General features: G+C 36.5%; 1 protein-coding gene and 1 non-coding gene across 2 annotated transcripts in view; both read right to left on the bottom strand.

Annotated features, from left to right (window-relative positions):
- Positions 1-13,189, bottom strand: part of ABCB5 (ATP binding cassette subfamily B member 5) — a 114,562-nt gene that overhangs the window by 10,265 nt on the left and 91,108 nt on the right. The window contains exons 21-23 of the mRNA XM_065938846.1: positions 11,765-11,865; positions 10,787-10,927; positions 2,720-2,876 (exon numbers count right to left, since the gene is read on the bottom strand). Coding sequence (XP_065794918.1) covers positions 2,720-2,876; positions 10,787-10,927; positions 11,765-11,865 — 399 coding nt within the window. The remainder of the gene's footprint in view (positions 1-2,719; positions 2,877-10,786; positions 10,928-11,764; positions 11,866-13,189) is intronic.
- TRNAC-GCA (transfer RNA cysteine (anticodon GCA)) lies at positions 12,376-12,447 on the bottom strand. Its single transcript has one exon. It is a non-coding gene; the product is annotated as a tRNA-Cys (tRNA).

The following is a 13,189-nucleotide window of genomic DNA, read 5'->3' as shown; positions in this document are numbered from 1 at the left end:
CATGTTCCTCTCTGTCGAGTTGCTGACTGCACATTGCTGTTGTTCAGTCACTAAGTCGTGTCCAGGTCTTTGCGACTCCATGGACTGCAGCATGCCAGGCCTCCCTGTCCTTCACTATATCCTTGAGTTTGCTCAAACTTATGTCCATTGAGTCGGTGATGCCATCCAACCATTTCATCCTCTGTTGCCCCCTTCTTCTCTCGCCCTCAAACTTTTTCAGCATCCGGATATTTTCCAGTGAGTTGACCCTTCACATCAGGTGGCCAAGGTTTCAGCTTCAGCATCAGTACTGTCTGTCATTTTGGTTGAGATTTTTATATCTGTAGTTTTTGTGGTCTTAACTCTCAGACTTCCTAAAAACACTAGTTTCCTTTGGCTTCAGTACCCAGTCACAGTCTGATCTGCAGAAGAGCTGTTTGACCACCTGCTCTAAATAAGTACATCTTTTAAAAAAATTAGTGTGTGCTTTATAGGTATTATTGCTTAACTCAGAATAGCTGGAGCCCTCATAAACTATATGTATAAATGTTGTTTTTATAAATTGGACCATGATTTACAGTTTATATATATATTTTAAATTCAGATTTATCTGTGTTAATTGATCTTTTGGCAGTGACATTTGGCTATAAATTTATTTTTCTCTTTATGCTTTAATCTCTTTAGTGGTTGATAATTTGTAAACCAGTATTTATATATATCATAAGTATGATGTTTATAAAAGACTTTCCAGAACAATCACTAAACGACGATTAACTTTCTCTTTATATAATTGGTTAATAAGATTTTAGGTTCTTTTGAATTCCATGTTTGCCCTCAATCAAATGCATTTTAACTGGTGAAGTTTAATAATCATGCTCAGCATATTCTGAGCCCAGTATATAGGTAGGAGGCAGGGGTAGGTGGAGGGGAGGAGTATCAAAAAATATTTGACAATGAAATTATTCTGTTGTTAAAGGAAAGAAATGTTAACTTGTGGTTAAGTATTTTAGAATTAGAAAAAAAAATCCTGAAACGATATGTGCCAAAATATTAAGTTTAACAGCGTCATATTTTTAGCTTTTTCAGTGCTTTCTGCTTTGCCCATTACAGCACAGGAATATTATTTGCAAAAAAAAAATTTTTTTTAAAAACCTTAGAGAATGCAATTATTTCTGTATGCTCTGATGCCTTTTGGAAAGGTATAGAGAGATATTCTAGACTTCCAGACTTTAATACATTTAAAATTTTACTATTTTAAACATTTTGTAATGGAAAAATTTCAAACATCTTTAAAAGAATAACATGTAATGGACTGCTTGCACATATGCCTATCTCCCAACCTCAGTAATAATCGTTGTCTGTCAATTTTGTTTTATCAGACTTTACTTTTTTAAAGCATAGAGAATGGGAATCCCTGGTGGTCAGTAGTAAAGAATCCACCTGCCAACGCAGAAGACAGACTTGGTCCCTGATCTGGGAAGATCCCACATGCCACAGAACCCCTGAGCCCGTGTGCCGCAGCCACCGAGCCCGCGCCCTGGAGCCGGACCTGCGGCTGCTGAGGCCCGCCCAGCCCGGAGCCTGTGCCTCCAGCGAGAGGAGCCTGCGGACCACAACGCGAGAGGGGCCCCTGCCCGCCGCGACTGGAGGAAAGGCAGCGCCGCCACAGAGACCCAGCACAGCCAAAAGTACGCGAAGGGAAATTAAAATAAAACATAAAGCATAGGGAGTGATAGAAGTATGTGTATATTAAACAAAGATTACATAGCTTAATTTTATAATCTTTATAAGAAACATTTCCACATTCTATCCCTTTGATACAGTTCTATGGGGATGTTTATCAGGGAGATGCTCAATCCCTCTATTGTAACATTTAGAAAGAAATGACTATTAATATTACTAAATACCTAAATCCTAAGATTTAAAAATTTTCCTACATTACGTTTCAAAAGACAAGTATGAAATTTTATTGTGACACTCATGTATCTTAAAGCATTCTATTTTGAGAATGTCATGATCTTTTTATTTCTAACAACTAGATTTCTTTTAATAATTATGAAATTCTAGTGATAATGTACTATTTTAAGCTATCATACATATAAATCTGCTGTTAAAATGCTAGAGGGAAATACATTTAAATGAAAATTTTCTTTCAAGTGTATACCTAATAGTTATTCTTTTAAATTTAAAATGTCTAGAAAAACTGAATATATATTTAATGTATATATCTTTTAGAGTTTGTGACTAAATGTGTGCATATGTTTTAATATTAATAATTTAATATAGTTCCCATTTCCTCTCTCTGTTTACACTTATATTTTCCATGAAAAATGATGTCTGAAGTAGCAGGATACTATTTACTTTGCATGTGTTATCAGAGAAAAAAATGAATAAATCTTAATGCAAGGCTTTATCCAATATTAAAACTTTTGCAGTCTAAATAAAATCAAATGTATAAATCAATCCTGTGTTCAAGAACATTCTCATGGCATCAGGCAAATAAACCAGAAGCACATATTTTTTAATATGAAATCTGTACATTTTAGTAGGAGAGGTGAAAATTTGATTGAGACAACATCCCTTCTCCTTTTGTAACCATAACAGTTATTTATACAAGCTTTTAATTCTTTACAGCACTCATTTGCAGTTATCAAATAATGCCTTCATTTAAGTCTAATTAGAGAGCATGCATATGAATAATTAATAATAAGTGGACAGTTAAAATCATAGTTGTGCTTACTGTTTTTTTCCCTTCTTGACTATAGCTGGCTATAGTTGGTTTCTTTTCCAAAAGAGCAAACAGATGTGCAGCCCCAGATTTGGCTCTCGAATATTCAGGTGCCAAAACAAGTGTTTCTCCAATGGCCATAGCTCCATATGCAATTGCAGTAAAAACTCTATCAAAAGATAAAGCATTTGAATCTCACTTAGGTATATTTTCAAATAAGAGCTCTAAAAGGGAAGGAAAAATCAGGCACTGGAGTATAATCTTTTGACCCAGATAGAGCCATTAATGCTCAAGGCTCAACAATGATATAGCTCTTTTGTAATTTTCTACCACATATTGATTATCCCTTTCCTATACAACAAAATAACTTTGGAGCTCAGATAGTCTTAAAAATTTCTCTTCCAATTAGAAAGACAGATCAAAGGCTCTAACTAGTGAATATAAAACATCTTAGCTTCCTTGATATAAGGATCGTTTGCTTGGAGATTTGACAGAGAATTCAACTAACAATGGGAAGAATGGACTCTCCAGTAGTGAGGTCTGAATTTACACAGTAGATATGAATGGTTTTTTTTTCCCCTTTTTTTGCATATAATGTAGTTAGAACAGATAACTGATGCCAGATGATTGGTTATCTGCCTGAAGTGCTATAAGATTTAAAGAGAGCAAAGCTTGGAGATTGTGCTTTGTTCAGATCCTAAAAACAATATATGAGCAAAATACAGCTAGCCAGACTGGAAGAAGTGCTATGATCTTTGGTCTGCTACAGATTATGATCTCAGTTTTAAAACATATTAATTCTAAAATGGTAAGTATGCAGATAATAGCACACAGGATAATAGTCACAGAAATGTGGCATATCATGTGGCCATGGTTAAATATTTTTCCTCTCATTTTTCATCTTAGTCATTAAAACACATTATTGGAATGAAAAATTCTGCATCTCAGAGGCAGAGCTAAAGGTGTAATTCAGCTAACAGTTATGTAAGTTTCACTGGCAATATTTAAACATTAGGGAGTAAAAGAACACATAGAACCCGGTTGCTTGTTTGCCGTCAGGATCATTGCAAGGTAAACACAAACACACTGGTCTCATGAATTTCTCCAGAGATGGGACCTATCAAGGGGTGAATTTTGATGCAATCTCTTCAGCAACATAGACTTCAGATTTTGAACCTTGTTTTCTTTATAAAGGTCAAACACCATACAAAATATATAAACAACTGGTTTACTGGGATGTGTGATGGTAAAATTTTGTAGTCACTAACTCTGTGATGTCAAGGCATTTTTAGCACTAATATTTACCGAAATTTAGAGCTCAAAATGCCATTCAAAATACTTAATACTCAGCTATAAATATCAGAAGTGAGTACTGAATTTAGGTAACACATGAGAGTAGACTTCTCAGAACAACTAAGAACATACCTTAATATCTGAAATGTGCCAGAATATCTTACTGTCCTAAAATTTGCATAATTAAAAGTCAATTTAATTATTTGGCATAAGTGTACTAAGGCTAATGTCTTTGTTAGGTCTCCTGTAAAATGAAATTTGCTGAGAAGGGGAGAAGGGAAAACAAAGATGCAAAATAGATCAAGAAGAAAAGTTTTAGTAAGAAGGAGAGCGCCAGCTGAAAGCTCTGCTGCTGTCTTTATTGTGTTTATGTTGAGGGGAGACTAAATGGGACAGGGATTGATGTTGATAAGGATTAGATTGAGGAAACTAACTTTGTGCTGATGGGACTGTCTAGGGGTTTCAGTTCAGTTCAGTTCAATCGCTCAGTCATGTCTGACTCTTTGCAACCTCACGGACTGCAGCATGCCAGGCCTCCCTGTCCATCACCAACTCCAGGAGTTTACTCAAACTCATGTCCATTGAGTTGGTGATGCCATCCAACCATCTCATCCTCTGTGGTCCCCTTCTCCTCCTGCCTTCAATCTTTCCCAGTATCAGGGTCTTTTCCAATGAGTCAGTTCTTTGCATCAGGTGGCCAAAATATTGAAGTTTCAGCTTCAGCATCAGTCCTTCTAATGACTATTCAGGGCTGATTTCCTTTAGGATGGACTGGATGGATTTCCCTGCAGTCCAAGGGACTCTCAAGAGTCTTCTCCAACACCACAGTTCAAAAGCATAAATTCTTCGGTGCTCAGCTTTCTTTATGGTACAACTCTGACATCCATACATGACCACTGGAAAAACCATAGCTTTGACTAGACGGACCTTTGTTGGCAAAGTAATGTCTCTGCTCTTTAATATGCTGTCTTGGTTGATCATAACTTTTCTTTCAAGGAGCAAGCGTCGTTTAATTTCATGACTGCAGTCACCATCTGCAGTGATTTTGGAGCCCAAAAAATAAAGTCTAGGGGTTTAGTCAGGGACATTATTCTCTCTTATACTTTTCTCCCAGTGGGTGCTGTATAAAGAGCTACGGAATCTGTCCTAACCTCATCTGTATAAAGAGCTATGGAATCTGTCCTAACCTCATCTGTATAAAGAGCTACAGAATCTGTCCTAACCTCATCTGGCCCAATTAGATAGAATGAACTAAAGTGCACTCACGTCCACTTAAGTATTTATTGCACAATAACCAGTGCTATAACTCCATGAGAGTGTTAAATCTCTTCAAATTGGTCCCAGCTCCTGAAGGCCTCTGAACCAAGAGCTTACTCCAGGAAATGTTCAGGCCAACTTCCCATGCCAATATTGGTCATGGGAGTTTGCCCATTTAGGATATATAAAGAGGAGTAATTTGCTATGATGACAAATGTTTTAAAGTCACCAATAGCACATTTATCAAAGTATTAATCTATGATAAATACTTATATAGCCTCTTCATGCCTAAATAAGATTACAAGAAACATTGCATAGTTCAGACATGATTTGCATGTAGAAAAAATTCTTGAGCCACAAATATGTAATATAAGAATTAAAAAACCTAAAATTTAACTTCCATAACTTTCTTAAATTTAAGTTGTCCATGGAAGAAGAAATCTTATCTACAGCTTATCCTTACATGGATTTACCCTGAATTTATACTGCTTTACTGATTTTATAGCAAAAATCTCTGGGTTGGCTAGAGTTGAGGAAAGAGAATATTGAGCACGAAAAGATCGGGAGAGGGTTTTCACGTGCTGAGCTTCTTTCCTAGTTATATGGATTCTTCATGGGTGCATGGGGTCATTGTCACTGCAGCCTCGCTACAATGATCCTTTCAAGCCTTTCCAAGCAATGGAGAAATCTCCTCGCCCATCATTGCTGCTGAAATAGAATTCAAATTTTTAAAAGATCTTTTGGCTAGGAACAACAATAAAAAAGCATAGAAATGAGCAATCCTGATTTTAACACAATTGCTCCAAATAGAAATATCTAGCATAGTAACTAGTCCATGTCTGTATGTCTCCCTTTAACCCTGCTCCCATATCTAGTGTGTATACCTTTGGTGACTTACTTCAAGAGGAAGTATACTAGGGGGTTCTGAGACTGACTCTGAAGCCAGACCACTGGGACGACATCCAAACCCCATCCTTTATGTACTAGCTCTGTGACCCTCTGCACATTCTTTGTGCTTCTGCTTCTGCATGACAATCGAAGATAACAAGACTATCTGCATCTTACAGGATTGTTGTGAGAATTGAATATGTTAATAATGTAAAGTGTTTAGTATAGTGCTCAGTGAAGGTTTAAGTTGTTATTCTTCTCACAGAACTGAAAGTTAATGGGACACTTCCTGTTGGAAAATAAGCCCTCACACTTCTATGGATATAGATTAGCGCAGCAGGTCAAACCACAACTTCTGAAGTCCCTACCCAGTAAGTTTCTGTTTTTGAATTGGAAGATAAAGTATCTTTCCTCACACAGGTGGCCATTACAATTATTCCTATACTCATACTCTTTCTCCCTGCATCCAGGTAACAATACAAAGATCCTTTTCTTTTTACCCTACATCCCTTTCTCAGCAGAGGGAGAAAGAAAATATACAACTTATATTTATTTGTTTCTTTAGGTTTTATAGAATATTTTCTTATATATGATAACATTTGATCACTTAGGAGTAAGGTAGGAAAATTTATCCCTTTTCAATAAATCAGGAGACTCTTAACTCAGAGAAATAAGCAATTTGCCCAGAACCACATAGCTATGAAAACTTTAGGCCTGGAACTTGAACTTCCTTGTTTACTATATTTTCCCTTCTACTGTGCTCCTTTCAGGGGAAAGCTGGCCTGAACTGTGTCCTGTATGTTGGGGTTTGTTATCACTTATTTCCCATTTTAGAATCTTCAGACAACCTTAGATATCAAATCTCCCTTGATTTGTCTCCTTTAGATCCCTTCAATGCTTGATCCCTCTATCTGGTCTCCTTATCTTGTCCTCCTCTCTTCTGGATAATCTCTGGGGAGAAGTTGGGAGGCAGTAAACACTGAAAGAAGACTTTCCTGTTTTCCTTGTTTTGGCTAATCAAGGTTGTTTTCCTAACTATCAACATAATGTTAACGCAGTTCCCTGGCTGCCTGGCTCACCAGAGCAAAGATAATAGTGAGGATCTAGCTTGCTTTCTGTGCTTCTGCTCCATTGCTAAGTCATGTCTGACTCTTTATGACCCCATGGACTGTTGCCTACCAGGCTTCTCTGTCCATGAGATTTTCCAGGCAAGAAAACTGGAGTGGGTTGCCATTTCTCCTCCAATGAATCTTCCCAACCCAGGGATCAAACCTGTGTCTCCTGCCTTGGTAGGCAAATTCTTTTACCACTGAGCTACTTGGGATTGAATATTCAAAGTCCAATATGATTTCCTGTCACAAACTGTATTTGGATTTTTGGAGGACTAGGCAACACATATGCTGCTTGGCTCTGCTTGTCAGGCAGTTTTCAAAGTTGTGGCTTTTATTATTACTATACTGAAGGCATCATGCCTTGATTCTTTCTTACCCATCTGCTCTGCTTACTTCCTGCTAATATGCATAGCATAGAAGGAAGAAACAGAGAGAGAGGCAAGTTCTGAAGTCAGAGTATGAAGAGTTACAAAAACCACTGCTGGGCACTAAGGTTTCTGGACTATGTTGCACAAGGCAAGTCAGCTAGAAACTAACCTAAAGACACTAAAATTCAGACAGAACAAACTTATGTTGTATTTCTCAAAGTCTGTACATTTATATTAGAGTAAACCCAAAGTGTTACAAGGACTAACAGAGGCAGAAGTGGAGAGTTTTACTACACATATGTGTAATGAAAACCTAAGCAAGAAATTTTTCTAAATGCTTATGCATTGGCTGCAAGACAACAGAGTGAAAATGTTATCACCTTTTAAAAAATGCTCATTTCAGAGAAACTTCTACGATAATAGAGAACAGCTTCTACCATAAGAAATCTATATGACTTTTTTTTTTAAGAAGAAAAAGCTAAGGTTGATAGTAGCTTTGCTGATTAAGTAATATTATGAGCACATCAGAGAATTCTGCTGATAAGACTCCCTTTGTGTATCTCCTTTTATAAGTGAAGTGAAAGTTGCTCAGTCATGTTTGACTCTTTGTGACCCCATGGATTGTAGCCAGCCAGGCACTGTTCATGGAATTCTCCAGGCCAGAATACTGGAGTGGGTAGCCATTCCCTTCTTCAGGGAATCTTCGCAACCCAGAGATCAAACCTGTGTCTCCTGCATTGCAGGCAGATTCTTTGCCACCTGAGCCACCAGGGAAGCCTTCTACAAGGCACATTGTCATTTCTGAAAGAGAGACAGCTTACCCATCCTGGTAGCTATAAATCATGAAAATACATTCACATTTTATAGAGTGAACAAAACATTTTTATTTTATATAATAAACTAAAATACGAATTTCCCAATTTTTAGATAATTCTAGGAAAGTTTCTGAAATGATCAAAAGAAAACTCTAAGGTTTTAAGGAGCTATGGAAAGCAGCTTGGGATTCAGTCCCTATACTCATATTACTTAAAGAGTGATCTTCAGATTCTGTGCCTCAGAATAATCTGGATGTTTGGTAAAATATAGGTTCCTGACCCTACACCAGGTCTACATATCTCTGGATTAGATCTGTGGGGTGAGCTCCAAATATCTTCATTTTTAACCAGTTTCTCGATTAATGAATCAGGAAATCACTGATTTAGAAAACAGCACAAAGCTCTCTTTACCTGAAGAGGGTTCTAGTAGGAAGTGGTTAACTTTGTAAAATCTTCCATTCACTTAGCTGATGAGATAGAAAGCTGTCCTACTCTGGAAGGTGCAACATCCTTTAAGCTAGGTATAATTTAGTGTTGATAAAGGGACACTCATGACATGATCATGGTAGTCGGAGATCACTTTGGATTTCCAAGAAAGCTGAAGATTTTGCTATTGAAGACAAATATCATCTGCTCACATTTTGCACAGTCCCATTCCCATATTTTTCACAGCCCGTCTCTAGTGTCCACACTATAAAAGTATCAGTATCCTTAGTCTATTTGTAGTCTGGTTGAATGAAACAAATCAAAAATGATACTAGTGCTCCTAGTTCAGGTAGCTCCTTGTTTCTTCCTTCCCTCAGGGCACTGGGGAATACCAATGTGACTCTGTTCATTAATCAATGCTCTCGTGTTAATAGCTTTACATATATTCTGACAGCTAAAAAGTTTGTCTCCAGAAATTATGAGTTTAATAAAAAAAAATTCAGGAAATGGGGTAGGCCAGCAGGAGGAGGAATTTTTGTATGGGGGCCTTTTGATTCTCCTACTTTTTAGGGCCATAAAATAACATTAAGCAAGTTACTTATTCCATTTATGGTAATCATTAGCCCAACTCTAGATATTCATATGTTCAGAAAACTACATAAGAATTTAAAAATAATTTTATAGAAATATTCTATGCAAATTTGTCACAGAGTTAGTAATAATAATAACTAATGATTAATAATAATAAGTGTCTACTAAGCAAAACCCCTAGCATCTTGAATCATGAACTTGAATCTGTGCTCTGCCACTTACTGATAAAGTGACTTTGGCCAAGTTAGGTAACCTCCTTGAGTCTTAATTTTCTCCACCTGTAAAATGGGAATCATAACATTTCACAGGGCAGTTGAGAAGATTAAGCAAATAGTGTATTACAAATCCTTAATACTGAATAAGGACTCAATCAAGTTTGTTGTTACTGTGATTATCATATGAAACAAAATGGTTGGCAGTCTTGAGAGGCCCCATTCAAGAAATATCCTGCCTGATGTCATTTGCAGGCATGATAGTGATGGTGTGATTTTGAGGTTGCATCATTCTTCAACTAAGAAGATTCTTTGCTTAGTTTTAATATAAACAAATCTCAGGGCAGCGCTAAATGTTTAGCAATGACATTTATGATACAGATTAGTAACATTCTGACATTTTAAGGAGACTTAAGAAGCTCAGAATTAATACTCAAAATTAATTTTTCTAATTTCAGAAGTTGAATTTAGGTATTTGTATGAAGTAAAGAAATTCATAACTATGTGAACAGAGTTTCAAACAGAAGCACCAACAAATGCTTTGGGAAGAGGCAGCCTCATTGGAATGCCAAGATCAATTCTCAGTGTGACTTTTCTGAGGAGAAATACTCATTTACATGTGTTTCTTCTGGAGTGTTTGCTTAGCAAGGAACTTACCTCACTGATTTACAATCATACTTGTTAAAGCCATCTCTACCTGGAGAGATAATGGATAACAAGAAGACATTCTACCTTACATTCCCACATCTAGTAAACTGAAGTAGTAAGTGATTCATATGAGAGTTTAATTCAGAGTACCTGTGTTGGAGAAGGAAATGGCAACCACTCCAGTATTCTTGCCTGGAGAACCCCATGGACAGAGAAGCCTGGCGGGCTACAGTGCATGGGGTCGCAGAGAATCAGACACGACTGAAGCCACAGCACACACACACACACCTGTGTTATATCAGTATTTTACTGACTTGACTGTACTTACTAAATAACAATTTCTTTTAATTTCCCAGTATGTCTTTTGCACATATATTATTTAAACGATAATGCACTCTAAACTAGACATCCTTCTGGTTACTTTAAGTACATAACCCATTTACAGAGTTTATATATTTGCTTGACTTACATGAACATGCCCTCTGGGGTCATTCGTCCTGCTTGAATTAAGTAAATTCCAAATCGAAATCCCACTGCATAGGCAAAATATACGAAGGCATGGCTGAATGCATAACAGATTCCAGTGATCTGTGCTTTCTTCAGGGTATTTCTGAAATGCACAAAATTTACCAGATAATGGGGCATGAGGTATAGCAAGGTCTTTAAATAAATGTAGAGAAATGAATATAGAAAATAAGATATGTTATTATTTAGAATTTTAGAGAATTTTTTCTAAGAATTAAAAAAAGAATTTACCTTTTTAACTACTAGTAATTATTACAGAGAAAACAACAGAAATAATGATTTTCCCTATGGCTATATGGCTCTGTAGTTCGATGTAACAAAACTGACTCTATGCATTTTCAAATTAATGGGCAAGGTCTGTTAAAGAAGACCTAATGAAAGAGTTAGAGATTTGGCTTAAAAATATTTTCTATCCTAATCTTGCACTAAGAGAATAAATGGTGGAAATTAAAGGGCAGTACTAACCAAAGAAGCACGAGTGTGAAAGAATACAAAGCTATCTTTCTGATAAAGTTAGGAGGACTAGTTTATAATTAAAAGGAGTGATCACCTTTGATGTGTATATATTTGTTTTAAAATGTGAACTATTTTTAGAGATTCAATATAAAGGCCTAAGCAATATTATTTTCTTTCTTAAATATGTTATTTCCTTAACCTTGTTTCATGGAAATAATAAAATGCTCACTCAGTTATAGTTCATGGCAATGTGAGAGGACCTAAAACATATGTTCTAAATGTGCTTACTCTCAACTCCTCTTTCTACTCTCCTCTTGGTGGACTTATGTGAGAAATTCTGATATGCCATTATTAGGAATGATTCCAGAGCAAATGAATTGGCAGGCAAACCACTGTAGTCACCCAGGAGTACTGTCTTTATAGGAACAAACTATAGTTAATACAATCAGTATGAATCTACATTCACCTGTGCTGAGTCTGAAGCGTCTCCTCATACATTTGCTCAAAGACTTTTTCTCTTGTTAATGACATTATAGTACGTATATTCTCCACAGCTTCAGTTGCTATCTTATAAAACAAGATAATAAAAGAGAAATAAAATTAGTAGTGGTTAAACTTCTGATTGTGAATAACGGTCACGTTGAAGACATGTTAAGTACATCAAGTCAGTAAGTTTTTCTGATAAGTTTTCTTAGGTTCTTTTTTCCTTTCCGCAAAATAAGATTGTTGTTCAGTTGCTAAGTTGTGTCTGACTCTTTTTGCAATCCCATGGACAAAATAAGAAAGTAATGTGTCAGAATAATACACTCAGGGAAAATTCATTTTGAAAAGATTTTGTCCACTGATCTAAATTTAGCCTTCTTTAAGTCTTCATTGAATTTCTATTTAGACTAGTTCCATGAGGAGACAGATCAAATATTAGTGAACATTATATCCATATGCAACTATGCAAAGGAGCTGTCTTATGAATTATGAGCTAATTCAAGCGGTGGACTGTAGCCTACCAGGCTCCTCTGTCCATGGGATTCTCCAGGCAAGAATACTGGAGTGGGTTGCCATTTCCTTCTCCAGGGGATCTTCCCGACCCAGGGATCGAACCTGGGTCTCCTGCATTGCAGGCAGACGCTTTAACCTCTGAGCCACCAGGGAAGCCCGAAAAAGACAACAGAGAGAATCAAATAAATAATTATTTCATTCTAGCACAGAAATACAAATAGCAACCCAAGGACTTAGGAACACTGCCATAAAGTAACATGGAGTGTGTCTTTTCAATTCTGTATAAGATATTTTATGGCTATTTTTCATTTTGATTTCTGTAACCTTAAAAAGATATTTATTTATTCAATTATTTGCTGCACCGCACAGCACATAGGATCTTAGTTCTCCAACCAGGGATCGAAGCTGTGCTCCCTGCAATGAAGCATGGATTTTTAACCAATGGATTGCCAGAAATATCCCTTAAAAATGATATTTAGTTTAAATATATTAATGCTTCTTCATAGTTACATAGTTTTCAAAAAGAAGAGGTATCAAAAATGGAGGAGACTTTTGGCTTAGAATAATTTGGACATGAGAACACATGTTGATCTGAAAGAAATTTCCTGCTTTAACAGTCAGCTTCCAGACTGGCAGAGTGGACTGTGGAACAGATGAAGACCTAGGTAGACACTCAAGGTTATTTGAAGGGGAACTTGGGTTATGGGAGAGAATTGGATATCTAGACCATGGTCAGGACACCTGGATTCTGCTCTAAATTCTCATAATTTCAAAAGAAACTCAAAGAAACCTCCATTTGTAATATTTTGTAGTACATAAGGAAAATGGATAAGAATGCTGAAATCTTGAGGAAAATAAAGAGAAATGAACACAAAATCTTGGGTTCACTTTTCAC

Source organism: Muntiacus reevesi, chromosome 6 (assembly GCF_963930625.1).
Source record: "Muntiacus reevesi chromosome 6, mMunRee1.1, whole genome shotgun sequence".
In the NCBI taxonomy this organism is placed as follows: Eukaryota; Metazoa; Chordata; class Mammalia; order Artiodactyla; family Cervidae; genus Muntiacus; species Muntiacus reevesi.
Note: the sequence above shows the minus strand (reverse complement) of the source record. Positions and strands in the feature narration are given on the sequence as shown.